The sequence below is a fragment of the Mytilinidion resinicola genome (genome assembly GCF_010093595.1).
Source record: "Mytilinidion resinicola strain CBS 304.34 unplaced genomic scaffold BDZ99scaffold_18, whole genome shotgun sequence".
Classification (NCBI taxonomy): Eukaryota; Fungi; Ascomycota; class Dothideomycetes; order Mytilinidiales; family Mytilinidiaceae; genus Mytilinidion; species Mytilinidion resinicola.
The window spans coordinates 731,967-759,427 of NW_022985454.1; the positions used below are offsets into that span (position 1 = coordinate 731,967).

General features: G+C 53.6%; 10 protein-coding genes across 10 annotated transcripts in view; 8 read left to right on the plus strand and 2 right to left on the minus strand.

Moving 5' to 3' along the window:
• The first annotated feature begins 2,388 nt into the window (after window positions 1–2,388).
• Window positions 2,389–4,501, plus strand: BDZ99DRAFT_466603 (acid protease). Its single transcript, XM_033720818.1, has 2 exons — window positions 2,389–3,009; window positions 3,067–4,501. Exons 1-2 carry the CDS (start codon window positions 2,820–2,822, stop codon window positions 4,071–4,073), a joined length of 1,197 nt encoding a protein of 398 aa, XP_033572621.1. The 5' UTR covers window positions 2,389–2,819; the 3' UTR covers window positions 4,074–4,501.
• Window positions 4,502–4,928: 427 nt separating this feature from the next.
• On the plus strand, window positions 4,929–7,707 carry BDZ99DRAFT_574543 (uncharacterized protein; the record flags this gene model as incomplete). The annotated part of the gene is made up of 2 exons (XM_033728386.1): window positions 4,929–6,917; window positions 6,971–7,707. 2 exons carry the CDS (start codon window positions 4,929–4,931, stop codon window positions 7,571–7,573), a joined length of 2,592 nt encoding a protein of 863 aa, XP_033572622.1. The 3' UTR covers window positions 7,574–7,707.
• A 2,480-nt stretch (window positions 7,708–10,187) lies between these two features.
• Window positions 10,188–13,433, minus strand: BDZ99DRAFT_574544 (multifunctional beta-oxidation protein-like protein). Its single transcript, XM_033728387.1, has 4 exons — window positions 13,078–13,433; window positions 12,684–13,020; window positions 11,217–12,635; window positions 10,188–11,151 (listed from the first exon to the last, which is right to left on the minus strand). The coding sequence occupies exons 1-4, from the start codon at window positions 13,231–13,233 to the stop codon at window positions 10,361–10,363; spliced, it is 2,703 nt and encodes a 900-aa protein (XP_033572623.1). The 5' UTR covers window positions 13,234–13,433; the 3' UTR covers window positions 10,188–10,360.
• A 639-nt stretch (window positions 13,434–14,072) lies between these two features.
• On the plus strand, window positions 14,073–15,600 carry BDZ99DRAFT_540272 (putative Uridine/cytidine kinase; the record flags this gene model as incomplete). The annotated part of the gene is made up of 5 exons (XM_033726704.1): window positions 14,073–14,246; window positions 14,566–15,077; window positions 15,141–15,164; window positions 15,227–15,342; window positions 15,476–15,600. The coding sequence occupies 5 exons, from the start codon at window positions 14,073–14,075 to the stop codon at window positions 15,598–15,600; spliced, it is 951 nt and encodes a 316-aa protein (XP_033572624.1).
• A 141-nt stretch (window positions 15,601–15,741) lies between these two features.
• Window positions 15,742–16,162, plus strand: BDZ99DRAFT_466610 (uncharacterized protein). The gene is made up of 2 exons (XM_033720819.1): window positions 15,742–15,777; window positions 15,831–16,162. Exon 2 carries the CDS (start codon window positions 15,855–15,857, stop codon window positions 16,008–16,010), a length of 156 nt encoding a protein of 51 aa, XP_033572625.1. The 5' UTR covers window positions 15,742–15,777; window positions 15,831–15,854; the 3' UTR covers window positions 16,011–16,162.
• Window positions 16,163–18,973: 2,811 nt separating this feature from the next.
• On the plus strand, window positions 18,974–20,725 carry BDZ99DRAFT_540279 (uncharacterized protein; the record flags this gene model as incomplete). The annotated part of the gene is made up of 4 exons (XM_033726705.1): window positions 18,974–19,069; window positions 19,158–19,340; window positions 19,484–19,936; window positions 20,170–20,725. 4 exons carry the CDS (start codon window positions 18,974–18,976, stop codon window positions 20,338–20,340), a joined length of 903 nt encoding a protein of 300 aa, XP_033572626.1. The 3' UTR covers window positions 20,341–20,725.
• Window positions 20,726–22,873: 2,148 nt separating this feature from the next.
• BDZ99DRAFT_395430 (GDSL lipase/acylhydrolase family protein) lies at window positions 22,874–24,341 on the plus strand (the record flags this gene model as incomplete). Its single annotated transcript, XM_033715947.1, has 3 exons — window positions 22,874–23,083; window positions 23,402–24,049; window positions 24,105–24,341. 3 exons carry the CDS (start codon window positions 22,874–22,876, stop codon window positions 24,339–24,341), a joined length of 1,095 nt encoding a protein of 364 aa, XP_033572627.1.
• Window positions 24,342–24,601: 260 nt separating this feature from the next.
• BDZ99DRAFT_466613 (uncharacterized protein) lies at window positions 24,602–24,924 on the plus strand (the record flags this gene model as incomplete). The annotated part of the gene is made up of 1 exon (XM_033720820.1): window positions 24,602–24,924. A coding segment is annotated over one exon (224 nt), but the record flags the coding sequence as incomplete, so codon positions are not given.
• Window positions 24,873–25,864, plus strand: BDZ99DRAFT_109364 (uncharacterized protein). The gene is made up of 2 exons (XM_033712388.1): window positions 24,873–24,997; window positions 25,061–25,864. The coding sequence occupies exon 2, from the start codon at window positions 25,260–25,262 to the stop codon at window positions 25,725–25,727; it is 468 nt and encodes a 155-aa protein (XP_033572629.1). The 5' UTR covers window positions 24,873–24,997; window positions 25,061–25,259; the 3' UTR covers window positions 25,728–25,864.
• An 860-nt stretch (window positions 25,865–26,724) lies between these two features.
• The window catches only part of BDZ99DRAFT_109321 (uncharacterized protein), a 2,358-nt gene continuing 1,621 nt past the window's right edge, over window positions 26,725–27,461 (minus strand). The window contains exons 2-3 of the mRNA XM_033712387.1: window positions 26,996–27,461; window positions 26,725–26,864 (exon numbers count right to left, since the gene is read on the minus strand). Coding sequence (XP_033572630.1) covers window positions 26,824–26,864; window positions 26,996–27,461 — 507 coding nt within the window. The 3' untranslated portion in view covers window positions 26,725–26,823. The remainder of the gene's footprint in view (window positions 26,865–26,995) is intronic.

The following is a 27,461-nucleotide window of genomic DNA, read 5'->3' on the forward strand; positions in this document are numbered from 1 at the left end:
TCCTGTCTACCAGAAAACCACGTTTCAAGAGAGCATTCATCTGTGATTAAGATTTCGTTTCGTCATCTTATCCTCAAACCTTTCCAGGTTTCGGACATATCAAAAAATATCCTTCTTGATGAGGGCTCCAGTCTTGCGATAGACCACCCATATCGATATCTGCACGCTTTCGCGACGGCAAAAGGTCAACGAGTTTCTTCTGGTGATTCCTTCCTACATTGAGATACTCGATTTGTAACTTCGTCAGATTCATATGACTTCTTCTACTCTCCCAACGATCATTCATGATGTTCGTGCCCGATTGAGGCCTCCGCCTGTCACGACAATTTCCTCAATGGGTCTAGGCTCGCGTACCCGGTTGGAGTCAGTTGAACGAAGTTTGGCCTTTGTAGAATTCGCACGACTCCAATTGGTCGCCAGTAGTAGTCCAAAGGAGAAGTGACAATGCGAAGCAACGCGGGCTCAACGTGCGTGTTTTCAGAAAAAGATGGCGCTGGACCCCATGGGCCTCTATCAAAAGCACGTGTCCCCCACGTGTCGCCTCCCAAGGCCCAGCCTCCCACTAACTATAAAAGCTCCTCCTCGCCCCCGGGAGCCAACCCAGACAAAGACAGAGCTCGAACTTGCAGTTTTGATAGACTCTCGCGAAACCTTCCCACCCTCTCAGGGGATCTACCGGCTGGTGGGAAGAGTTTCGTAGGAGTCTGTTGGATTATGGCAATCACCAACAGCAATCACTGCCGGTAGCAAACAGGGCGCTTTCATGTACATAATGTCGCGTTCTGTCAATGTTCAGATGCTACGGCCTGCAAGCTAACAGAGTCTGTAAATTCCACAATGCGAACAAGAAATGGTCTGGTGGAGGAACGTTAACAGCTTTCGAGGAGAGCTTTGATGGGAAGGAGTAAAAGCGCAGAGGGAGGAACAGAGTGGTGGAGTCGAAGTTGGGTGGAAGACGGATGATGGTGGTTCAACATTCGAGTGAAGGGCGTTTTGAGAAGGCTTGATTATGAGCAGTGAGAACGAGCGCAGGTGGTGGATATGGAGGAAAGGAATTTCTAGTGAATGATGCGAATCACTAAAAGTTTGAAGACGTGAGGCTCAATTAGGTCTGTCGCAAATGCTTTTCATCTGTATCACAAACAACGGGCATGTTGTCCGAACGTTCGATCAACACGGGTAGAGTGTTGGCCGAATCAGTTGATGCTCTATAGAACATATTCTCGCCGCCATTGTTGGTTTGCAGGCCGTAGCATCTGAACATTGGTGGAACGCAAATATTATGTACATGAAAGCCCTGTTTGCTACCGATAGTGATTACTGTAGGTGATTGTCATAATCCAACAGTATCATCAATAGCTGCGGTATTTCCAACGGCGACAAGGTCGAACTTCACTGGCATTTTGAGGAAACGGCTTATCGCTTTGCTCTACGTGCTATTGAGTTCGATGGTGAGGATGGAGGTGAAACAATGCATTGAACGAGGTAAGTGATGTATTGGATGGTCCTCTATCTAGGCTACGTACGCCGTATATATACTCTGTGTGTGTGGAGGCTTACGTAGCCGTACCGTAGAACTGTGTGGGCTAAGTATAGGAACCGTGTTCTATATCAAGGTAGCCGAGCTAACCGTACCATACTCCGTAGGCTAGCTGGCTAAGAATACGTACTCCGTCAGATGGTGCGGCATACACGACCGGCATTGAGCTCACGACGGAGAAGGCACGAGCATGGTTGTGTACACAAACCAAAGACATTGACCGTATCAATAGGGGTATTGAATTACTGAAGTCGGAACTAAATGCATGGTTATGCAGCTCATATCTGCGGTAACTACTTATGCTAGGAAGTTATCGTAGTTACTACAGTACATACAATTAGATAGTAACATAGTTCTATTTGCAATATGTTTGCAATTGCACTCCATGCGATGTGAATAGATTAGTTGTGTTCGGCATAGTGGATATATTGCGGGCAGCACGTGAATATCGCGGGAAGCACGTGAATATCGCGGGCAGCACGTGAATATCGCGGGCAGCACGTGAGTATCGCGGGCAGCACGTGAGCAGCGAGTTCACAAGGACGAACAGAGGAAATCGGACAGGATATAACGCGGGCATCGCGTGAGCCACGAGATCAACAGGCTCACAGGTGAGAGAGGCCGAGGAATCGGAGAGAATCAAGAACATGCTTCGAGGTCCACCCGAACTCGCTGCGCTAAACTACAAGAGGAATCCACGCTAAGACTCTTCGAGTAAGTTCAACATCATTTCTCGCACTTTTCTTACGTGATACATAGCGAAGCCTCATTCGTATGAAGAGATTATTAGCAGATGACTTCAGATTCTTCCTAGTCTCTGACAGGCATACACGTTCAGCCTCAGCAAAATTCGAACTTGTTCTTCAGAGATTGCGAATACTAAACCCTTTAGAGAAGTCAGCGTTCGACTGCGTCTCCCTTTTGCCTAGATGATGACGTCCAGTTATCGCTTAGGGATAGATATGGGGCTTGTATGTGGTATCTATCATTGGTAGCAGTTCGCATTTTCTCGCAGCATGGTAAGGCCAACGAGTTCACTCAATGATCGTCAGGAACGAATCAATTTCAAGTTGGTTGATTGAGGCTGAGAGATTTGACCATGACAAAGTCGCCGAGTGGTAATTATGAAGTTGAAATATAAAGGGACGGCAAAGAAACATATACTCCCCATCTTCATCAAGCCTTCATCCACTTCGAGCTCCTCAATCAGTATAGTCCTTAGTTTTCATTCACACTTGCCCTCTCGATCGTCATGAGATCCAGTTTCTTACTACTCTACATGGCAATGAGCTTACTGCCATGGGCAGAGGCTCACATCTCCCTTCCTCTGACCAAGCTCTTAAATTATGGGAAGAGCGGATACACCGTCAACCTCACCATCGGAACGCCTCCTCAAACTGTCATGGCTACTATGGACACCGGAAGCAGCGACACCTTCCTATCCAACTATGAGAGTCCCTGGGGCTTCTGTAAGCCTTCCTATCTCCCCAACTCCTTAAACTAAGTGGTTCTAACCCTCTACCCAGTCAACCCAAACCTCTCCACCACCTACAAACCCCTCACCTCCCTAGACCCCTACGTCTCCCGCTACCGCCAAGGCGCCCAAAACGGCACCTACTTCGCCGACACTATCTCTCTCGGCGCCACCACTGAAGCCAACCTCACCATGGCTCTCATCCCGCCGCCCGGGATGGGCGGCCCGCCTTACAACCTCCTCGGTCTGGACTTCGATGAAGGCGAGATGAAGGCCCAGCTCGCGGAAATAGCAGCAAACTACACCATCCCCGACTCCGATCTCCCCATTTACCCTAACTTCGTCACCACGCTCAAGAACCAGGGCAGCATTCGCAAGTGCGCATACAGCATCTATCTGAACATGCTGAACGCGGGATTCGGGGAACTCCTCTTCGGCGCGATCGATACCGCAAGGTTCGTCGATCCGCTGAAGTACGTAAATCTGGCGCGTAGTCCCGTCACAGGCCTGAACGACGTGATGATGGTGCCGTGGGCGGGGCTGGCAATGCGGACAGAGAAGGGCACCGTACAGCTGCCGCTCCCGCCAAAGTCAAACGCGACGTTCGATTCCGGGACAACGATCTCATACCTCCCGCTCGCAGCCGCGCGCCAGATCGCGGTGGAAGCAGGGGCGGTGGAGCGGAATTTGAGCGGTGCGATTCATTACTATCTCCCGTGCGACGCGGCGACGAACTTCTCGCTGAGCTATACCTTCGGCGATGAGAAGACGACTTGCGCGTCTGGTGGGCCGCGGATTGAGGTGCCGGCGAGTGAGCTCGTGTTGCCTGTATCTGCGAACTCTGGCACGGATGTTCCGGATCTGCCGAAGTTCGGGGGATTCGAGACGTGCGAGCTGGGGATTATGGGTGAGGAGACGTACACGCCTAATTTTGGGTATTTGCTGGGTGACACGTTTATGCGGAGCGCGTATCTGGTGTATGACCTTGAGGAGAAGAAGATTGGGATTGCGCAGGCGAAGCTGAATGTGACGGAGACGGAGATTGTGGAGTTGTGTTGATTTAGTTGTGTTGATTTTTGGGTGTACATTGAGTTGACGAGAGCATAAAGAGGGAGAGAAGGATTGGACTTAATACATTACGATTTTGCTATGTGCAACGAGCGGATGCGACCAAAATAGTGCAAGTACTGGTCGACGAGGCTCTAGGAAAAGAGAAACGAGAGACTTGAGGTTGTCGCGATGTTGGAATGTGGAACATGTGAGGATATCTGTAAGCATGGAAAGGCAGGACGAGACGAGAGAACCGTCTCAGTTTTAAAATCAATGCGTTCCGCTAAAGAATTAGCTGAGGGAGTGGCTGGCGGAAGAAAAATGCCCTGTGGAGCTTGTACCGTAAGGTATGTACAAGCTGTTCAGCAGGAGAAGCCACGTGAATGTATGGCAACTTAGGATGACACAAAGGCTTGTGGCATTTCCTACTACTTGTGTCACGTGGGTGCTATAGGACATCGTAGTAGGTGAAGTGACAGGGTTATTGAAGGACTATTTATGGCTAGTGTAAAGGCTCGACCGCTGACTAGAGACTTGGCCTCCTTGGAAGTTCGGCGAGGCCGTCAGGAGTCAAAAAATGGCAAAGTGAATCACCTGGACGTACAAAGTGGAAGAAGCAGAAAGTTGAAGAAATGGAAGGTGAATCGTTTTGGTTGTGTGGGATGAGAGTGGGAGGAAGATGAAAGGTGGGGAGTTGAGATTTCTGCCAAGACCGAGCATTCTCTTGACGCGTTGACGCGCGCCTGCCCAGAATTTTTCCCCAAACTATTCATCAACCACCAACTCGCACATAAACTCCACGCTGCAGGCAGCGCATAGCTTTGGCATGTTTTTGAGTTATACACCACTCCTGAGCTCGTAGAAATGGACGACTCTCCGCGACAGTTGAAAAGGAGGAAGCTCGACGCCCCGTCGCGCAATGTCTCGAGTCCGCTCCCGTCCAAACCGCATACACCCGGCACCCTCAGACGATCTACCCGCCGGATTACTTCACTTCACAATGCCGAAAACCATGCCTCTGCGCCTGCCAATGGCTCTCCACGAGCACGGCGGAGCTTGACTGAGGAAAAAGACGTATACGACAACGTTGATGGCGCCCTCGACACACCTGCGAAGCGCCTACGGGAACGCCTGCGGACACAATTTCACGAAAGTGATCCATCGCCAAAGAAGACGGGCTCAGCGCCGAAAGAGCCAGTTAGCAGGACGCGTGGCGGTAAAGAATTTGGGAACGGGACTACAAATGGCACGTCAAAGAGGAAATGGACATCTCGAACTGCAGGGTCGGAGACGAAAAGCGGTGCTTCGAAAGAAGTAGAGGAAGCAGTAGAGACGGATGGCGAAGACGAGCTGGCCGCTGGCTTGACTACGCCTTCCAGTCGCAAAATTCGCAAGGAGGCCGTCAATGGTACCAATGGTAGATCTACGCCCTTCAATCCACGCACTCGCACTTCGACTAGGATAGCTGCGCATAGCAACCCGAATCGCGCGAAAGGACATGTGTCGCCTTCCCCTTCCGGAGCGATGAGACGACGGCAGCCCCAGGCGGCTTTGTTTACACACGAAGGCTCTGAAGATCAGGAGGAAATGGACCTGGTTGATGCTGACGCGGATTCACACCAGGGCGTGCCAGATCAACGCTCCGAATGGCCGAACGTGAAAGCCGTAAGCAAAGCCCGAGCGACTGGGCGAAGGACGCGAAACCGGGCAGACCATGATGAAAACGCCATTGGCTCACCTCTTTTGGGGCAAAACAACCCTACAACCGGGCGAAGGAAGCGAAATAACGCTGACCATGATGGAATTGACACCGATCTGCCTCATTCAGAGGAATCTGGATTGGAGAGTGAAGTAGATGGGATCGTGGGGATGGAAAAAGACGATGTGGTGCCTGGCCAGATCAATGGAAACATCCAAGATGATCAAGAGCAGTCTGATGGAGAAATTGAAACAGCAGAAGTGTTGGAGGAAACTAGCCCTTTTCTATCCAATCGGAATCAGGGACGGTCGATTTTATCGCCCCGAAAAAAGGTGCAGGCCGACTCCAACGGCGGACTCACCCTACTAAAGAGTATAGTGGTGGAGAGGCTCACTGCGAAACGACCTACCCCTCTAGTTGGTTTAGATGATGAGTACAGGAATGTCTATCAACTGGTCGAGAACACCGTCGTAGCTGGAGAAGGAAACTCAATGCTTGTGATTGGCGCCCGAGGGAGCGGGAAGACAGCACTCGTTTCTAAGGTTCTTTCTGGAATATCCAAAGAGCATCGCGAGGAATTCCACACTGTTAGGCTGAATGGATTCATTCACACTGATGATAAGTTGGCTCTCCGTGAGATCTGGAGGCAATTGGGGAAAGAGATGGAACTTGAAGAGGACAGCTTAGGGAAGAATTACGCCGACACCCTTTCAAAACTCTTGGCTCTGCTTTCGCATCCTTCTGAGCAGACCGGAGAGGAGACGGAACAAGTGGCAAAAGCTGTTGTCTTTGTCATGGATGAGTTCGATCTTTTCGCGTTGCATCCGCGGCAAACATTGCTATACAACCTATTCGACATTGCTCAATCTCGCAAAGCTCCAATCGCGGTACTAGGTCTCACTACCAGGATTGACGTCTCAGAAAGCCTTGAGAAGCGTGTAAAGAGTAGATTCAGTCACCGCTATGTGCATTTGTCGCTCCCGAAAACGTTCACTGCATTCCAAGAAACCTGCAAAGCGGCACTATCACTCCAACTCGAAGACCTCAACATCGAAGAGCGCGCAATTCTCTCGAAATCCACCGCCGTGACACCGAAGACAGCCAAGAATTCCAAACCCGCCAATATTTTGGCGGCATGGAACTCTAGCATTTCGGTATATTTGTCCCTCCCTAACCCTCTCCTTTCAAATGACGCTAACACCTACAGACTCTCTTTGCCACGAAAGCATTCATAACCTCCCACCTCGGCCCAATCTACTACCGCAGTAAATCCATCAAAGAAGTCCTTACTTCCCTCCTCACTCCCACGGCCCTGCTCGCCCCATCCACCTTCCCGCCTTCTCCTTCCGCCTTCTTCACCCCTAACCCCTCTATTGCCTCTCCAACAAATGCCCTCGCACCCCCGGATTCCAAACTCGCGCTCCTCCCCAACCTTTCTCACGTCCAACTCGCTCTCCTCATCGCCGCCGCCCGCCTCGACGTCGTTCTCGACACCGACACGTGCAATTTCAACATGGCGTACGCCGAGTACGTGTCTCTAGCCGCTAAAGTGCGCATGCAGAGTGCAGCGGGCGGTGCGGTCGCGAGTGGTGGTGCGACAAGGGTGTGGGGAAAGGAGGTTGCGATGCGGGAATGGGAGAGGCTGGTAAGGTGGGAGCTTGTGGTGCCAGTTGTGGGACTGGGTGCCGGGGCTGGGGGGGCGGGTGCGATGGTCAGGGTGGACATGGCGCTAGAGGAGATTATACCGAGCGTTCAGGCTGCAGGTGGGCAGATGGATCGGGTGTTGGAGAAGTGGTGTCGGCAGATTTGAGCAGGAGTAGAGATGATGATGGGTGTTGAGTGGAAGTGTGTGTGTCTATTCATAGGAGCAGCTACGTGGGTGGAATGAGTAGGGTATCAGTGCATATAGGAGCGAAATACCATACTTCAGCCCTTACCCTAGCCCCTCTTATTCTTGGGTGGAACCTCACGTGCATTTCCTTTCCTCACGTGCGCAGTCCGTGCGCTTTTCTCCTACCAGATATAAAAGCTTCCTCTCTTTCAGATTTCAAGAACCAGAGGAATCCCGCAGTTCTGATCAAACCGGACTTCAAAAAATTCTATGGACCGGTGTGCGGAGTAATAAAAAACCAACAGGAGCTCATGGTGTGATTGTGTTGAAGAGCTTTGGGGTTTAAAAAAAAACGCTTCACGACCCAATGGTGTGGGTGTGGTGTTCCGGTATCAAAACTCGCGATGTCGACTGAATATGGAGTGGCCTGTAGTGTCAAAACTCGCCTTCAGATCAGTCATGGTGTGGGTGGTGGAGAATCAACTCCCAGGAAGCGACTGTGGATGGGGGGAGGGGTGGGATATCAAAATAGCGGTTGAAAAGACATAATGGAGTGGTGGTGCGGTGGTGCGGTGGTGTGTGGGTGTTGAGGAGACCGGTGGTGATAGTGAGCACTATCTCCTCTTCGGAGTGACTATTTGGACTACTTTCTCATTCTTGCCACTTCGTTATTCTGCTAATATTTAGCGAGCAGAACATGTAGTACGACAGCTGTTGGACTGTGACAATTAACTATAGCAAGCAATGCTGGTAGCAATTAGGGGTGACGGTAGCAATCAAGGGTGAATCATGTACATAATGTCCCCTTCAATGAATGTTCAGACACTACGGTCTGAAGTCCAACACTGCCTGTAATATAGATTTTTCAGTCTTCAGTGCTCTAGGGTTGTGATGGCGAGCATCACCGTCTCGAAATCTACGTCGCCTACTTCCTACCTTTGTCGCCATGGTATGGAATCCGATCATTTGTTGATCCTCCACCAGACCCAGAACCAAACACTCACATATTAGCGCTGGCTCTGAACGTTTTGATCCTCCACCCAGCCCCAAACACCAACATGATGTGTCAGGTCTCTGTTTTGCAAAAGCAAAACCAGACCCAACCTGAAGAACCGTTAGCAAGGGGGAAGTGGGAGTTTCATACCTGCTTCGAAAGAGAAGATTGAGGGTGCACGTGAAGTCCACGTGTTCCGTTTCCTTTTTCCATCCAAAGAAGGAGCTTCGCACGTGACAGCAACGTGACCGTGCCTGACTCAAGGGGTATAAAATCTTCCGCTCGCCGCCAACTAGTTTTCTTCCTTCATGGGTTGGTCTGGAGTGGTGAAATCAGAGAAGGATCCAGGGCGATGGGCTGCGGTTTGCAAAAGATGAATAGCATCCCGACTCATGCCCTGGCGGCGGATTTCCTATCCGCCTCGTAACCAAGATTTGGTGCGGGCGTGGTGGTTTGCAATCAAAAAAGAATAAGAACGAGAGAAATGAAGTGGTGGTGCGGGACCGTTGGTTGCGGAGGAGGTTCAAACGCTACATTAATGGTGGTAAACAGTATCAGCTCTAAGGTGATACTCATCTACACACTACGCTCCGTCGTCTTGATATCGGGCTGGTAAGCATTACAATTTCAAGCTGAAAGTGACGCCAGCCGGGCATTTTGATAAAACAAGTCTAGCCACGGCCGATCTCCTTGAGCGAAAAGACTTGAGCGACGAAGGAGCGGGGTTTTAAACCCCTTGAGAAAGAGACTTCTTAGTCACCTTCATCCACGTGATCCACTCACCACACTATGGCCAACCAGAGAACCTGCAAGGTAGAAGTAGATGGCCCTCCTGATTCCACGAACTGCCAGCACGTGCTCCGCGTGACTAGTCTTAGTGAGCTCAGATCCAGACTATAAATCCTTCCTCTCGTCCTCGACAACGGTTCTTCTCCAGGACAGAGGGTGGGTGTGGGAAAGGATCACAACAGCTGACGACTACGATCCCATGGGTTGGAGTCGCGGGTTTTGCTTGCAAAATATAACTCCAGGAGTTTTGATGCGGTGGGAGCAATCTCAGAAGTCGACAAAGACAATGGTGTGGTGGTCCAGCAATTCTGGACGAGCAGTGGTCGATGGTGCGAAATGAGGAAGAAAACACAGAATGGAGGACCAGCAATTAAAGCAGAAGGTGGTGGAATGGAGGTCGTGCGTGGGTTTCGGTCGGCATTTTTTCGCTATGATGGTGGATCCTATTGCAGGCTAGAGATGAAAACGATGAGAATGAAGCTTTACCGAGGAGTATCGAAAAAGATCTGTGATGGTGAGCATTGCTAGTCTATTACAAAGGCACCGGATCTCACTCCATCGTATTTTGACACCAGTCTTGTTGATGACGGGACGCAACCCTCCAAAGACCCCACATCAAAGGAGGAGTCGGCGGGTGGTGCTCCCAACGTGCGACCAACTGGCCCCCACAGGAATCCATGAAGACTCTGGTCGGTGTCTTTTGATGGACTTGGGATCCTCCACTATGCCGGGGAAAAGTCCTTGAGGGTGACGCTTTTATGGAGGAAATGGAATCGCATAACGTAGGCAAGCACGTGAGACATGTGACATGGGATACCTCTTTCACACCGATCGAAACTATACTCTAGTCGCATTCCAAGAGTTCAATCACAATCCTGTAGAAAACCACTCAACCCACATACTTTTGAAAAGAACAAGCGTGAAATTTCCTATCAATATAAGCCCCCTAATCAACCGTCATATTTTCCCCTGTAACCTACAACCTACAACTTCGCCTTCGCCCCCTCCAGCAACTCCGCCCCCGCCCCCGCAATCGCCAACTTCCCCGTCTCCACCACCTTCGTCTGGAAAATAACCAGGTTCCCCTCTTTCCACATCTCCGTCCTCAGCGTCTGCCCGGGCAGCACCGTGCCCGCAAACCGGACCTTAATGTTCTTAAACGCGCCATACGTCTGCAGCACATGCTTGCCGCTGAACCCAAAGAAGCACAATCCATGTAAGATAGGCACTTTAAATCCGCCGACCTTCGAGAACTCGGGGTCTATGTGTAGCGGATTCCGGTCGCCGGACAGACGGTATAGCGCTGCTTGTTCTTCGGTCGTCTTCTCCTCGACGACAGCGTCAGGCGCGCGTGGCGGTGGCTTATGCACAGCAGTAGCAGCGCCGCGGTTGCCGCCCTTGTTGGGCCCGCCGAAGCCGCCTGAGCCGCGAATGAAGACGGTGCTTTCGTTGTAGAAGACGTCTTCGCCGGTGTTTGCGTCCTTGGTGAGAGTGCCAGTGACGACGATGCCGGCGGCGCCCTTGTCAACGACTTCGACGAGTTTGGGATACGAAATGAGGGTGGCTTCGGTGGGGATGGGGAATTTGCGGATTTCGAGGTACTGCTCGCCGTGGAGTAGCATCATGGGGGAGAAGTTGGGGACGATGTCGTCGAGGGAGAAGGGGGCGACGGCGCCGAAGGGAGGGATGACTCCGAAGGTGGGAAGGACTTGGAAGTCGTCGGAGGACTCGAAGACGAGGGGGAGGTCGGTGCGTTTGGCGCCAACGCCGAGATCTGGGGATGGTTAGTATTGGGTTCAATAAGGGCATGCAATAAAAAAGCCCATAGGGGAGTATCACTGTAAAGAATGACATCCTTCTCGTCATACACAAACTTAGTTCCCTCTGCCTTCGCAGCCTTAGCAGCATCAATGGCGGATAGTATTTCCTGGTTGACTTTTCCACCCTTCTTCTTGTTGGCAAGATTCTGCATGTTAGCCATGATAGACTTGAGGCCATCATTACTGCTCTCCGGGTGATCAGCACGACCATCGTCGAAGTTGTTAATCTTTTCCCACTGCTGAACAACCGCCTCTGGGGTCAGCGGGACATCGATGGGGAATCCATGACCGCCAGTTCGCTGCCACCTCGTCTGAGCAACCCAGCCACTGCCAACTTCGTATAGGCGACCAGTGGGTGGGTCAGGGGTTTTATCTGAGCAGAGCAGGACGACTAGTGGCGCCACGTAATCTGGCTTGAAGGCCTGAACCATCTCCTCAGGCATGATGGTCCGAGTGAGCGCAGTTCCAGCGTTGGGAGCAATGGTGTTGACGAAGATGTTGTTCTTAGCGCCCTCGCGAGCAAGAGCACGGGAGAAACCGAGGATAGCACACTTGGCCGCAGCGTAATTAGCCTGGCCGAAATTTCCGTAAATGCCGCTGGTGCTGGTGGTGTTGATGATGCGGCCGTATTTCTGCTTGAGCATGTAGGGCCATGCAGCCTTCGTGACCTTGTAGGTACCACGTGCATGCACTTCCATAACAATGTCCCACATCTTGTCGTCCATGTTAGTGAAGGCCTTGTCCCGGAGGATACCAGCGTTGTTGATGAGAACATCGACGCGGCCATAGGCGTCAATCGCACCCTTGACAACAGCATCACCGTCGGTCACGTTGGCCTTGTTTCCAACCGCTTCACCACCCAGCTTCTGGATCTCCTGGACAACGGTATCTGGGTTGACGAGATCGTTGACAACGACCTTGGCACCTAGTTTGGCAAATAGCAGAGCGTAGGCGCGGCCGAGACCAGCCCCAGCGCCAGTGATGAGCACAACCTTGCCCTTGAAGTCGAGGTTTTCGCCTGGCTTGTTCGGGGGGAGCTTCTGTGCCTCCTCGAGCAGCTCCATGAAGTTGGCTGGGCCAGTGGGGTACTCAGGTTCGGAGAAGTCATTGACCTCGTTCCACTTGCTGAGCACCGCACCAGGGGTCAAAGAGCTGTCGGCGCGGTATATGGCACCCTTCGAGCGCTCCCATCGGATCTTCGCAATGTGACCACCTCCGACCTCGTATATCGCTCCAGTCTCGGTGTTCGATTTATGGGTGAGGACAGCGACGAGGGGCACAACCCAGCTGGGCTGAAGGGCCTTCAGAACATCTGGGGGCATAATAGTCTCGGTCATTCGACTAGCGGCGATCGGGGCAATGGTGTTGCAGAGGATATCATATTTCAGACCTTCCTTCGCCAGTGTCTCGGTGAAGCCAACAAGTGCCAGTTTCGCAGCTATCACATGTCAGATCCAGATACCATCAATTCAAAGAACAAACTTACCAGAGTAGTTGGCCTGTCCAAAGTTTCCAAACAATCCAGCCGCAGACGCAGTGCTAATAACACGACCATACTTCTGTTTCCTGAAATGCGGCCACGCCGCCCTAGCACACTTATACGCACCCCGAACGTGCACCGCCAGGACCAAGTCCCAGTCCTGGTCCGACATATTCTTGAAGCTGACATCCCGTAGAATGCCAGCATTGTTGATGAGTATATCAATGCGTCCGAACGCCTTGATCGCCGTATCGATGATAGCCTCGCCGTCCAGGACGTTGTCGTAGTTTGCTACGGCCTTGCCGCCAGCTTTCACAATCTCGTCGACGACGACATCGGCAGCCTAGAACACGCAACCACATATTAGTATACTTCTTGAGAGTCAAGCTTCAGTACCCACCTTGCTGCTCTTGCCCTCGCCCTTGAAGCTCCCCCCAAGATCATTCACGACAACGTTCGCGCCCCGGCTTCCAAAGAACGTGGCGTACGCCTTCCCGAGCCCACCACCAGCACCCGTCACCACGACCGTCTGGCCGTCATACCGCAGTTCAGACATGGCTGCAGTGTGTGTGTGTGATTACAAACTCTCAATCCGACGCAAGCAGGCAACAAAGAGATGCGAGTGTCTCCGCTGATCTAGGACTCGTCGCGGGGAACACGGATGGCAGCGGACTACGCTCAAAAGCTGACAATGGATATGTAGAGGTTACGGAGGGGAGAGGAGAGGTGCGGAGTGAGCGTTGCAAGCGGCTCAGGGTCACGGTTTTGAGCGCTGTCGTCGCTCTGACCGAGCTTCGATGATGTAAATGGACCTCGGCATGCCCAGAAACGCGAGGAAGGGTCACGTGGAGCGACGAACCCCACAGCTTCTAGTGTGCGGCTGCTTTCACATGCCAGGTCGGGCCTGTGCACTCCAGCTGGCCTGTCTTGTGATGGGAAAACTGACGGCGAAGCGCGCATGTGGTCAGGAGGCCGGAGCCCGAGGTCGACGTTTCATTTGTCCAGGTGCACGACCGAGCACTCGGCCGACGAGCAGAATGATGGATGGGTTTCTGGAGTAATTGCAACGTCGTCAGGATATCTGTCTCCGGAAACGTCTGGGCGCTGAAGCTATTCGGCTTCGATGCGGAGCCCGGGCGTGGCACCTCCGCATCACCAAGAAACACCAAATTTGCTCTCACAGCAGCTTTTGATACTGGAACAATATACAAACTCAAGTAGGCATAATAAAACAATATCCAAATTTTCTTAGAGCCAATAATGCAAAATACAAGCCCCTATAATCCACCTCAAACCCCATACTAACCTTAGTCGAGTCGTCAACACCCGCTAAAACTCTCCCATCTCCACCCTTCACCCCCCCTTCCCCCACCGCATGCCCTCCAATGTCCCACAATGTCGTCCATCACAGCACCACCCACAATCACCGACGACAAGTCCCCCCACGTGATTCCCTTCCTGCTCGCCCGCCTCGCCGCCCACCGCGAGCAACACGCCGCAGCAGGCACCGCCCCACCCCCGTTCTTCCTCGGCCTAAACGGCGTGCAAGGGGCTGGCAAGACCACCTTGGTGCGTGCATTCCAGTCTTGAGGCATGTTTGCATGAATCTGTGATTATTCGAACTCTGCCCACTGCTGTATTCGGGGGTCCTATATGTTGGATGTACTGCTACACTGCGTCCAACGTTTTCTCCCCCGGCATCCCCGTACTCGGCTCTCCGAAACCGGCTCCATGCAGGGTGGCGTCAAGCACCAACAAATGCCCAAAATCTCTTGGCACATCAAAACTCTACCCCTCCATAAATCCACCTCCTCTGCTCCCCCTTTCCCACTCCTTTTAAACATACGCAATGTAGCCTTCTCTGAACCCCCCAAACTCACCACTCTAGGTCTCCACCCTCGCCACAACCCTCCGCGCCCCACCCTACGCCCTCACCACCGCCGTCCTCTCCCTCGACGACTTCTATCTCCCCCACGCCGCCCTCACCGCCCTCGCCGAGTCTACCTCGAATCCTCTGCTTCAGCACCGCGGTCAGCCACCTACTCACGACCTTGTCCTGGGTGCTTCTGTCTTCGATGCTCTGAAATCCCGCGCCCCAGTCGCTTTGCCCCAGTACGACAAGTCCGCGTACGCCGGACAGGGCGACCGCGCTGATCCCGCTACGTGGGAGCGCGTAAACGAGGGCGAGGAGAAGATAGCAGTGGTCGTGTTTGAGGGATGGAGCGTTGGGTTCAAGAGTCTAGAAGAGAAAGAGGTAGAGGCGAAGTGGGTTGCGGCGCGGAAAGCAGAGGACGAGGCGGAGAGAAAGGGGGAGCAAGGAGCGGGGCAGTTGGGGAAGCATAAACTGTGGGATTTGCTCGAGGTGAATGAGGCGTTGAGGAGTTATGATGTGTTTACTGAGTGAGTAGAAGAAGAAGGGGAGAGCGTGTATGATTGAAATGGGGAGCTGACGAGAATCGATAGTGCGTTGGATGCTTTTGTGCATATGTGGGTTACCCTGTTCCTTCTTTGGTTGAATTGGGAGGGGGTCAGTAACTAACACTGCCCAGCGACGCCGAGGACACAAGATACGTCTACGCCTGGCGACTAGAGCAAGAAGCCGCCCTGCGTGCCTCCAAAGGCACAGGCATGACCGACGAGCAAGTCATCAGCTTCGTCAATGGCTGTGAGTCCAGCGTCTAGTTTCTTACCTCCTCAGCACGTTCCTATCCAATTCGCTTGCACGCATCTCCGCGGTGGAACAGTCACCCTAGCTATACCACACGTATGATATCAAGCTGACCGACAATGTACGGCAGACTACCCCGCGTACGAGCTCTACTCCCCTAGCCTTCGCCGCGGCCTTTTCGCGTCCAATACAGGCGCCCAGATGCGGCTAGTCGTAGGGCGGGATCGCATGATCAAGAAAGTAGAGGTGATATAAGAGACGCACGATAAGAGACTTGATGACAAGGAAAACAATTCTCACGAACCATTCTGATACCATGAGTGCTTACTCCTGTAGCAAGGCGATCGCGTGGGCCTGCATACAATACATACCCTAGAATCGATCGCCAGCACGACACACAACACACACCGATCGACGACGATAGGCGGGATCGTACGATACGTGCCCCTTATAGAAACCAGCTCAACTAACCTGCTGTACATTAGTGATCAGCCTCTTGCGGCGTCCAAATGCAGTCTTTTCCCGCTCTTCAGCAGTTCTATGCAGTCGTGCCCCCATCGCTTCATCAATCCAACCCCCGGCCTCACGAGCTTACCCCTGGGGGTAGTAATCTTAACCCTCTGACTTATCAGACTACTCCCTTGCCTCACCGGGTCTTATTCTAGTAGACTTCCACCAACAGCCCTATGGTATCCTAGTCAGCCAATCCGAGAAGCTAGCCAGCCGGTACAAGGGTACCTAATATCGACGGGGACCCTATCAGCTATCACAATGATCTGATAGGGGGTTCGTTTGATCGAGCGTTACGCAAGCTGCGGCCGTGGAAAAGACTCCGTAGCTCCCGGTGAATCCACTGCTTGCTGCCTGGCTGCCGCACGCGAGAAGGCAATCAAGCTGATCGGTGAAGCACAAGCCAGCAACCCAGCGGCCAGCAACTTGAAGCGAGAAGGCTGGGCCACCATCCAATGTCCCGCCCGACCTTGTCGAGAGCAGCAAACCGGATCCCTTCGCGCGTTCCGCGTTCGCCCTCGCCTCTGACGCCCCGCGTCTTTCGATTTTCGTCACAGCCAGGCACTACCCAGGGAAATCTCCGATGACGCTACAGCTCGCATGGCAGCGCAGGGGGCAGGGGCCCGTGTTCAGCCCTGTTGCAGCGCGGGGAAGGCCACACGAGGGAATCGGCCATCCATCAGCGCCCTTAGATGCTGCGGCAGTCTGAGGTTTGGGCCCAAGGCGTCCGAACGTGCAGTAGATTGAACTGTCCCGTGGGTAATCTTGTATCAGTCGTAGTCAATGCGGCGTTTACCGCGCCAACGCGGCACAGTGGCCAAGCGCAGTCGCACTGCTTTGGCCTGGAACTTCGAATTTACGTGTTGCATGATGTGATTGAGCTGACGACCATGCGTTGCCTGTTCTAGTCGGAGATAGCGATTCGACAATGAAAGACTTTTTCGTGCAGGTGGCTCCTTTGGTTCGCTCAACATCAGCAGAGCCACACTGTTGATATCCATGTAGAGCCCAATGATCGGCCAGGCAAGTAATTGAAAGCTTGATTGTATCCAATATTTCGTCGAAATACGGGAAAGATCGGTAACGCAGGGGCTTTGTGATTTTTGCCTTTGCATTGCATGAACGTGGATTTGGAATTGACTTCTGAGGGCATGAACCCCACAACGCGGGATAGAATGAAGGCGACTTGAGACTGGCAATGGTCAGACTGTTTTGTCAGCGACCTCTTCCCGGTGACAGTATTGGAAGTACCTCTGAAGTAGATAATCCCGGTTCATATTCATGTACACGTGGGCCAAAGAAGCGCAGAATCCGGGTGCTCTTTGCACGTTGCCTAGCTGCGTCTATGGTCCAGTAGAAGCATGAGGCGTAGCCGCGTGGCTGTTTCAAGCCCTGCAAACGTTTGCCTTCTGCGTGCGTTGATTCGGAAGGATTTGCGAGGTTTGCCTTTGCGCGGCAAAAGATCCTGGGTGATTTTTGACCGAGCTCCACGCCACGATCCGCCAGAGACGTGGTCGGCACCATCGACCAGCATTGCCCTGCTTAGAAGCATCCGTATTAGGATTGTTGTCCTGACGCTGCGCTGCCGTAGCAAGCCACGAGGGCACAAAGTGACATGTCAGGTCCTCCGGCGGCGATATTGCAGACAGGGCGGACTCCATGTCCAGATGGCGCTGTAATGGATAAGCGAGACCAGCAGAGCAGACGTCTCCCAGCTCCCAACGACCCCGTGTGACACCCACCCTCGGCGCCCCTCTCCCTCGCATCGTTGCTAGCCTGTCAACGGCAGCCTAAGAAGCACATCATCCCGGCCCCAGTGCACCTGCTGCGGCGGGTTTCCCAAAGACGTTCGTTTTCCAAGGCCATGTCTCTGGGATTTAGCCTGAGCGAAGCCTTATCGGGGCCACCCATCGGGAGTTTTGCCCGCTTGTCCTAATGATGGCGCGTGGACGTCAGGCGCGGGATGTCCTTGACAGACATACGATGCGTCGAGCTAGGCCTGCCAGCAACTCCTCGGCCAGCTCACCACCACAGCCGTTGGATAGTCCTCTTTTTCCGCCACTGGTCTCTTCAGCAACGCTATGCCCCAATGATGCCGAACAGAGACCGGCTGAAATGGGCTGCGGTCTCTGCTGTTGGCGTCTACTGCGCCTCCCGCCCAGGATGCTTGATCATACCGCTATGGTGCTGCTTTGAAGGAATTGTGGGGTCCCTTTTCCCACCATCGCGAAATCCGAGCCTGTTGCGTCAGTTGGGCTGCCGGACAAGGACTGAGAGAGCGACAAGCGGGTGGGTGTGTGACAGGTGTGGGGAGATGGGGCGCCTCCGTGCCCGAGGAAGACACAGCTGCCACCCAGCCGGGCAGTGGAAGCAAATGGAAGCCCCTTGTCTCCGCCGGGTGCCCTGGGTCCTGTAGATCGGGAACCGGCTCGGATGATGGCAAAGTTTGTTGGTTGACAACGGTGTCAAGTCCAGCGTGTCAAGTTCGGTCTGGCTATCGTCAGCCCTGGAGCCCGAAAGCCAGTGGGTACAGGCCGGCTAGCTCATACACCGTACTTTGAAGCGCGCCAAAAAGGGCCCAGTGATGGGCCACAGGTATCCCAAGGCAATGTCGGATCGTGCTTGCAGGCCCAAGCCCTTGTCGTCTCCGTCAGGTGAGGCCTGATCTTCGTGGAAGGCGACGCTTTGTTCCTTGTATTTGTTTCCGCCGCTGCCTTTATTGGCTGATGCAGCACATCGCGGCTTGTCTCAGAGTCCTTGGCCTAAGCTCTTGCAGTCAAAATCGGCATGATGCCCACCCTTGCTGTCTCCATCTGAAGCCTCATCTTTCGCTCTCACCAAGTCACGACCGATGTGTGCGTCTAGTGCGAAGCAGACTGTATCCCATCGTCGAACATTCTTTTGGGTGCCCGTGGATGAGTGAATTCCGTCCATCCGAGGACTTGTTTGCCAGCGCGCAGGCTGACTCACTTGCAGCCACATACCTCGCTATTCCGCTGTGTTCAATCGAGGCAGTATCCAGTAGAGAGGACTGTGGAACCGCAGTAAAGACACAGCAGCGGCTAAGAACACCGACATATCTTCTTCGTCATCCGTGCATGGTGCATGCCAAGACAATATGAGTATCGATGAAAGAGCATTAGTTGAGGTCGAGGAGAGAGTATTCCAACATTATTCAGTGGCCCACCGGATATATTGCGTTCCGGTAGATGATGTGAGTGAGATGGTCATCGTATTCGCAGCATATGATGCTCTTTCATAAAAAATCAGACAAAATGGACGATAGACTGATGACTGAAAAGGACGAAGAGAATAGACTCGATATACAGTATCCAATTATGAAAACGCTTTTCGGGTGGGGATTCAATGAAGGCCAATCTGGAAGACTCTGGTTCCCGCCTATTACTCCTAGGACAGTGCTGGATTGCGGTTACGGGTTTGGAAATTGGGCAATTGAGGTCGCTCAATCGTATCCTACTTGCCAGGTATAATTCGACCCTTTCATTGACCAGCTGGTGGACTCTCTAGTAGCGTGCACCCAAGACATGAGCACTATAGTCAGTGAAGTCACAATGTCTCACGTCGATGACCCTTACTCAACGTGGAATTGTTTACTGATATCGAGCAGGTCCGAGGAGTCGACATTTACCCAGCAGACTTAGCTGCCGAGCCTACCAACCTGACCCTCCAGGTACACAACCTGAACCGTTCGCTAGACGATATACTTGAGCCCGGAGAACCGAAATTCCACTTGATCAACTCGTCGTTTGTCGGTCCTGGTATCCACCGAGGAAGATGGCCGTATTATGTCCACGACTTGAAGAAGCTTACAGCGCGAGGGGGTTGGGTTCAGATGATGGAATACAGTTATTTCATTCAGTCGGACAGTGGTCTTCTTACGCCACAACATGCCTTGAGTCAATGGTATGCGTACTACTACCAAGCGATGACAATGGCAAATGGCGGGGATAGAGACCCGGCCATTGGCGGACAGTTGCGACAACTGATGACGAATGCTGGTTTTTCCAACGTTCAGGGACAGACATATAGTTTGCCCATTGGAGGTTGGCGAGAGGGTATGGTCAATATCTCCTACTGTTGCAAAAAGTTGCCGACTCATGAGCTGCTCGGTTCGTTATGTGAGAGCTCAGGGGTCGGCCATCGTTCCTCTAGGTTGATCCGATGGTTTCGATCTTGTCTTTCGATTTATATGGCCCAAGTCCTACTCAGGCTCTGCTGTCTTGCAGCTCATATTCTTCTGTTCATCTTCTCATCTTTCGACACTTGCTGACTTTTGACCGCGGTTCAGGCCAGGAAAGGATTGGTAGAGACAACTTGGATAACATCGAGGAGCTTCTCAACTCCCAGGCCATTTGGCCATTCACTCAACTGTTGGGATGGAGCAAAGCGACGTTCGACGCCTTCACGGCACGGGCGATGGTTGAGGCGAGGGACGCGACGCTCAAGCCATACATCCGCGTGTAAGTTGGAGTGAGTGACAGCTTGCGACTAGCCGCTCACTATTTATCTAGGCATGTGGCGTTCGGAATGAGGCCATAGATCCGACCGAAGGATTCGACAGCTCCGCGACGACGAGCTCCACTGCGGCGACCGATTCTCCACGATGTCCGACGGTACGCGGTGATATCGAACGAAGGTGTCGAGTCGCTTTTTCTGGTATGCAGCCACTGAAGTTGTTTTGTTTCCAGTTCGCGTGCGGTCTTTCGTTCATTCTTGTGGCGGAAGGGTGAACGTTCTGTTGGACTTCTCCTCCCCTCGACGTCCCCATTAGCGTCTATCGTCTGTACAGGGTACACGTAGTGTGGTAATAAGACAAACATACTCTCTCTTGTGCAGACCCAGCTCATCATCATGCTGATTGTCCTGGTGTGTCTGGATGCCTGGGTGAGGCATACCCAAGAGGCGAAGCGGACACAGCCTCAACAACGGCATTAGACGACAGCAGTCGATAAGACCACGATGAGAGGAGGGCCCGTCGTCCAGATGTCCGTGGTAAGTCCTGGGCAAGACTCGAGTCGAGGGCATCTTGGGGGGCAAGAAAAGCGGAGAAAGTGGCATGTTGAGCCGTGGATGAAGTAGGCGGTAGCGTAACGACACAGCGGCCCCATAGTCCACCCCCACGACGGCTCTATGCGGCGGAGATGGTGAGTTGCGATGAAAGGGCGATTCCGAGATGCACAGTTAGGGCCAGCAGCAGAGTCGGAGCAACCTCCTGAAGATGAAGGTTGCCAGCAGACGAGGTGGATCGGCGGCATGAGGCGAGGGTGACAGAGACGCTGATTGGCATGGTTCGGGCTTGCAGGGTTGCTGAGGCATTGTAGCCGCCGGGGCTCAGGCGGCAGGTGTGGTGAGGAGATGGCGAGGGGCGGGGACGGTGGATGATGGTGGAGGAGAGAGAGGGGGGTGGAGGTTGGGGATAGCGGCATCAAACAAAAGAAAGGCACGAAGCAAACATGCGCCAGCGAATAGCGGGCGAGGCAGATGGTGAGGCCCCGTACACGGCAAGGCGATGGGCACTGCTTTCAAGCTGCTAGCCCCAAGCCATTGCTCCCAGCGCAGCGGTACCGGGTCTCCGGTACAGCGACGTGGGAAGCGCCCTAGACAGCCCAACCTTGAAGCAGCCGCGGATTATGCCGCCCTGACTCGAAATTGGCTCGAGAGTGCGAACAGGCTATCCACGCGGCCGCCGCTGGTGTTGCAGTGCCAGCTGGCAACGGCGCCTCTGGATGGATGCATGGCGTCTCAACACGCAGCGGGCAGGCCCATCCCACGCGGGCGCCGGGCTTGCCCGTGCCTTCTGGAGATGTGGAGAGCGGCCCGTATCCAGGGCTTCGATGCTCTCGAGCGCCTCAGCATCACCGGCCCGATCTGGCTTGCTCAACGGGATTGGGCTGCAAGTGAAGCGACCCACTTCCCGGTAGATCCGTTCGCTTTGGCCAGCGCGCTCTTCATGGCGTCCACTCGAGCACGCGGGGAACCGGCTTCTCTATCACACCTCCTAGGCCCGCATACAACACCGCACACGTGACATGCAATATGCTGAGGACATGGGCCCTTGGGCGCCCCTATCCTGAGTCGCTTATCCCTCACCTGCAGCGTGGAGCAACCCCCATCGGTGAGGCTATGGAGACAACCCTCGAGGGTCCTCCGGCCGTTGAAGATCCGCTCGGGGTTCATAATCCCTTCAGAGCGTGATCCCCGCGGCTCTTGTGTGCATTCACCTTCACCCTCGTCGTGCTCTCGCTGCGAAACGTGGCCCTCCAGCCCTGCCTCCTCCGCCCTATGCGCTCCGACGCGCCATGCACCACGCCAGTCGCGCTGCGAAGCAACCCTGCAACGCTCCAAGCATTGCAAGGCCTGGAGCGCCGGGTCGACTGCCTTCTTCCGATGCTCCTCAAATCTGCCATAGCATGTTGATAAGACTGGCGTCAACGTGTTCGACGCGGTGCGACGGCAGCCCGCATATCAGGGTCCTCGACGAGAACTCGAAACGGCCATGCATCGTGCCACCCAACGGCTATCGCCGCGCTTGCGCCATCTTTTGTCGTCTGAGAGTGGTCTGGCCGCCGAATAGATGGAGCCGTATGCAGCCCTCAGGGATGCGAACAAGCAACAGGTAGCGTGATTGATCTCCCCATTTTTTTCGGAAGCCAGCATCCTGCAAGACCATCGAGATAGCCGTTGGACGTCGCGAAAAAGCCGCGTTTCGGAATGCCATGCGCCCAAAGAAGGCTAGGCCTTCGGGCAGCCGATCATTCCCCACACTGCACGACCATCCATGCTTCCCGTGAATGTCTCCGAGGTTAGTAATACACCAAGCCCCGCCTCAGTATATCGTCCCCATGCTGCCGCTGGACGGGCGCTGCACTTCGCCGGCGTCCTACCGCCATAGCGTTTTCTTCACCTGCGTCGTCATGCATCTACTTAAAGACCTGCCGCCGTCCCTGGCTTCTGTCCCTGAGCCGCCGCCGCCAATCCGTCAACCAAGAATCCCATCATGCAGCCGTCGATCTGCACCGCTTTCGCTCTTGTGCTCTCCTTGACGACTGCGACTGGCCATTGGAAGGGCCCAAGCCATCCTTCGTGGGATTTGAGGCAGTTCAAGTCTCTCGTCACCTTTGGAGACAGCTATACCGATGAGAATCGCCTCGGTTACTTTGGTGCCAACAATGGCAGCGCACCGCCAACAGGATGGGTAGAGCCGATGGTCAGATTCCTTTTCGTTCTGTCTCATCTTTGAGTTGGTCACGGCGACTCGTTTTCCCCGCATTTCAAAGTCATCGGGCGTTTCTTTTGCATTATTTACAGCGCCAAGCATACCACGCGTGTCCTCCGGAGATCTCGAATATGTCTTTGCACTAGTCTGAATCCATATTGAAAGCCTTCTATATATCCTTCACGTGATCTTATATACGACAACCTTCTCACGGTCCGAGGCTCAGTCTCAACATCCTCCGCTCAATCCCATCTACCTTCAGCTCTCTCTCCATCACCCTTCCAATCTCAACCCAACTAACATCCCCAGTCCTTCAACACAGCCGGCGGCGGCATCACCTGGGCCCGCTGGGTCTCCATCTACACCTGCACCACCCTCTGCAACTACGCCGTCTCCGGCGCCGTCTGCTCCAACGCCCTCACCCCGCGCACCTGGGACGCCGTCCACGCCCCCTTCCCCGACATCGCCGGCTACGAGCTCCCCGCCTTCACCGCCGACGCCGCCTACATCGTCCCCGCCATCCCCTCCGCCCCTGCCCACCGCTTCCTCTCCATCCCACCCCAGTCCACCGTCTACGCTACCTGGATCGGGACTAACGATCTCGGCGCCAGCGCCTTCCTCACCGACTCCCAGGTCGCCGGCAAGACGATCGCCGACTACATCGACTGCGTGTACGCGGCCTTCGATGGGATCTACGCGGCTGGTGGGCGCTACTTTGTTCTCATGAACGCCGCGCCGCTGCAGCTCGCGCCGTTGTACGCGACGCCGCAGAACGGGGGACTGGCGAAGAGCAAGTACTGGGGCGACAAGCCGGCTAATATCACGCAAGTGAGCTATCGGATGTGGGAGACGGTCGTGGGCGTGAATGCCATCTTTGCGGCGCGCACGCCGCTGGAGTTGTTAGTTAAGAGGAGGTATCCCGGCGCGAGGTTTGCGGTGTTTGACGTTAATTCCCTGGTGCGTACTTGATCCCAAGTATCTACCTCGCAGCGCAGTTTCTAATTATGAGCAGATCACGGACATCTGGAACCACCCCGACACCTATCTCAACGGCACTGCGCCCGCGAACGCGACGGGGTTCGTGCAGCACTGCGACCTCACTGGTTCAGATTGCACGCTGGATGCGAGCCCGGACTCGTTCCTGTGGTTCGATGAGCTGCATCCGAGTCAGCAGGCGGATCGGGTGATTGCGAAAGCCTTTGTAGACGTTGTGGAGGGGCAGAGCAAGTGGGCGACGTATTGGGCATGAATTATGAGTTTCGGCCAGCTTGCTAAGGGGCGAAAAAGTAATTAAGATCGAGAAGATGTGGGAGTGAGGGTTGTTGCAGTAGGCGAAGAAAGCTCTCCCCGGAGTAGGTAGCCCTTGAGAGAAATTCGAGAATAATCAAGGAATAGTACATTAAATGTTCCGACATGTTTAGTGTGGCGGAGCCTTCTCCGCCCTCGGTTTCCCATTAATAGAGAATAACGGACGGTTGCGCGACGTGAGTACCGCGCTTAGGCGCAACAAAAAAGACCATCTGTGGAGCAAAACACCACCCTCTTTCGAGGGTGTAGCCACCCCGGATGGGGTTTCTCTAAGTCCGCCCGCCTGCGGTATTTTTCAATCCGTCATCTTAACCGGCCACTCTCAGCCTCACGCACCAACTGCATACGTCCTCTTTACCAGGCTTCCAAGCCTCTCTACGAACCAGGCCGCCCGAAGTCAACTCGACTTTTTAACACAAGGGTCGAGTTGAGAATCGAACTCAAGACCCAGGTGAGGGTTGTCGACGGTAGTGAAACGCTACCTCGGGAGGTTAAATGCCTGGAATCCGGCCGCGGGCTTACACTCGGTGTGGCCGGTTACCAACGGAGCTGCTGGGCAATTAGTGGATGAGGGATTCCCCAGATTTTACTTGGAATATATAGACTAGGTGAGGACGAACGACGTCATGGCTGCTAATAATTTTTAAAGAGGTATCTCACCTAATACCGCCGCCATCACACCTAACTGCTGAAGACGACGTCACGTGTGTTTTTTCTTTCTGTTGTGTTCTCAGTCTACGCGCTGGCACTGATCCATTCACCAATCTCGAGAGTATAAAGACCCCTCGCCTACTCATAATTTTCTTTTCCTCAAGAGTCTGGGCGGCGGTTTTGCAAAATTAGAAAAAGCTATCGCGTCATGGTCGTCCCGTGCTCGGTGGAGGATCAAAATCGCCTCGACCCCTTTCTCGATGGCCGGAGAATCGTCCCAGAGTCCGCGGTTGTCCCAGTGATGCCTCAACACTACGACCCAAAGACGGCCAGGAACAGGCTCCTTAAACCAAAGCCACAGATCATCAGGGAAAGAGACCTAGCTCCTCATCAACCGGCTTTACGGCTCTTGCGCATAGGGAACATGTGGTGCTCGTCATCACCAAGCTTTCTTTCCCCCCAACTCCCCAACGCACCTCCTCCGTATCTTCTTTTCCATCTGCTTTTTAATCCCCACCACACCTCCCACACCATGGCCTCTTGGACATCAGACGTTGATCCTCCATCGGGTCATTGTCTGACGCCGTTTACACGCTTGCACGCAAGACCGCAGCACCGCCCCTGTAAGAAGTCGCTTGCGTCTTCTGCTGCCCCTCGAAACCATGTCCACCCATGAAGAAAGAAAGAGCCCCTCCTGGCTGAGAAAGATTTTATACCCAGGAGAAGGTGGGCGACACGTGATCTCAGGTAGTTCACGTGATCTCAACCCCTTCCATACCCACCCCTTATCCTCGACTCGAATTCGTCCTTTAGGTATATAATCTTCTCTCTCGTCCTAAAGTAAGTGAGTAAGCGTACCAACGTTGAGGTAGAGCTAAGTTAGGTGGATAGCACATCCGGCGTGTTGGTTATTAACATGGGAGGTGATGGTGGTATAGAAGCTGCTGATATTAGATAGTATCTAAATAGTGTGTTGTATTAGCAAGAAAACGTATATAGAAGTCGTCGCAATAAAGCGTGAGCGGGGGGTGTATTATCAAGAAACCGCTCGTAGCTGTCGTCGAAATAGAGCGTACGCGGAGGCGTATGTGAAACGTGACGCCAGGTAAAATGTTCGAGGTGATGTAAGATAGAGTTCTTACCAGGGGCGCATTTCGCCTGTTGGTCATCGAACCCAAAACGCGACACCGGGGGCTGGCCAAGTGATCTCGATGAAGATTACTGAAAAGCTGACGTAGGTAATATCGGTGGCGGTATTCTCTTCAGAGAACCTCCGAGGGGCGAACGAGTGGTGAGACTCCGTGCGGATACCACGGAACCGTCGAGCGGGTGGATACGAGACAATCGATTGTCAGGTGCTTCGTGAGCCTATGTTTAGAAATCTCCCAATCTACCCAAAAGATTACTCGCCAACTTGTTCTCGTGATCAGAACCTTCTTCGATCCCCGATCCCGTCCCACCACCACCACACCACTCCTTCCGCATCCATCACTCGAGAACCAAACGCGGCCCAATCACTCAAACCAGCAAGGACCTCAAAAAATAAGGAGCGTAAGAAGTTGGATATTGATTGATTAATTTCCATAAAATGTACTTTTCTATATTTCCTGCATCATTATCAACAATGCTCTCAATTCAATATTTCTCACAAATATCCCTAATAGAACACCGCGGCTATATGCATATGATACCGACTAGATATTAAGGAATGAATGGACCACATATCCCATGAAGATCGCTAGTAGATTAGGAAATTCGTAGATGGGCCCTTATTAGATCCCGCCTGTTAATACTATGTTCCTAACGCCGTATGATGATCGTGTTTGATGAGAGCCAGTTCGTGGGTCTACCATCCGTAACCGTAGTAGCCAGTGGGCTTGGGGCCAGTGCGAGACGAGCTGGCGCTGACGCTGACGTGGTGGCCTGGCTTGGTCGGGTATGGGCCGGCGCTGGAGGAGGACGGGATCGAGCCCGTGGAGTAGCCGCTGGGACCGGTCGGGGGCTTGACCCAAGAGCTCTGGGTTGGCTTGGAGGGCTTGGAACTAGGGGTCGCACCGACTGAGACGTAGGTGCTTGGTGTCGGCTGGTTGGTCACGGTGATGCAGGTGGTAGAGCCACCAGATTCAGTGATGGTGTAGGTCTTGGTGATGCACTCAAGGCAAGGCTGGGAACCACCGATGGTGACGGTGACGGTCTCTGTGGACTGGGCAACGGTGATGGTCTCTGTGGCCTGGCCTGCGGGGCAGCTAGTGACGGTGACTGTTGGCGCCGGGCAAGTGGCTGGGTAGGTCACGGCCGGGGGAAGAGTAGCTGGCGTGACTGCTGGGGGGGTGTTGGCTGGTGTCACCGAAGCTGGAGGAGGCACAGGGGCATAGGTGGAGGACTCGACAGGAACAACCGGGGGAAGAGT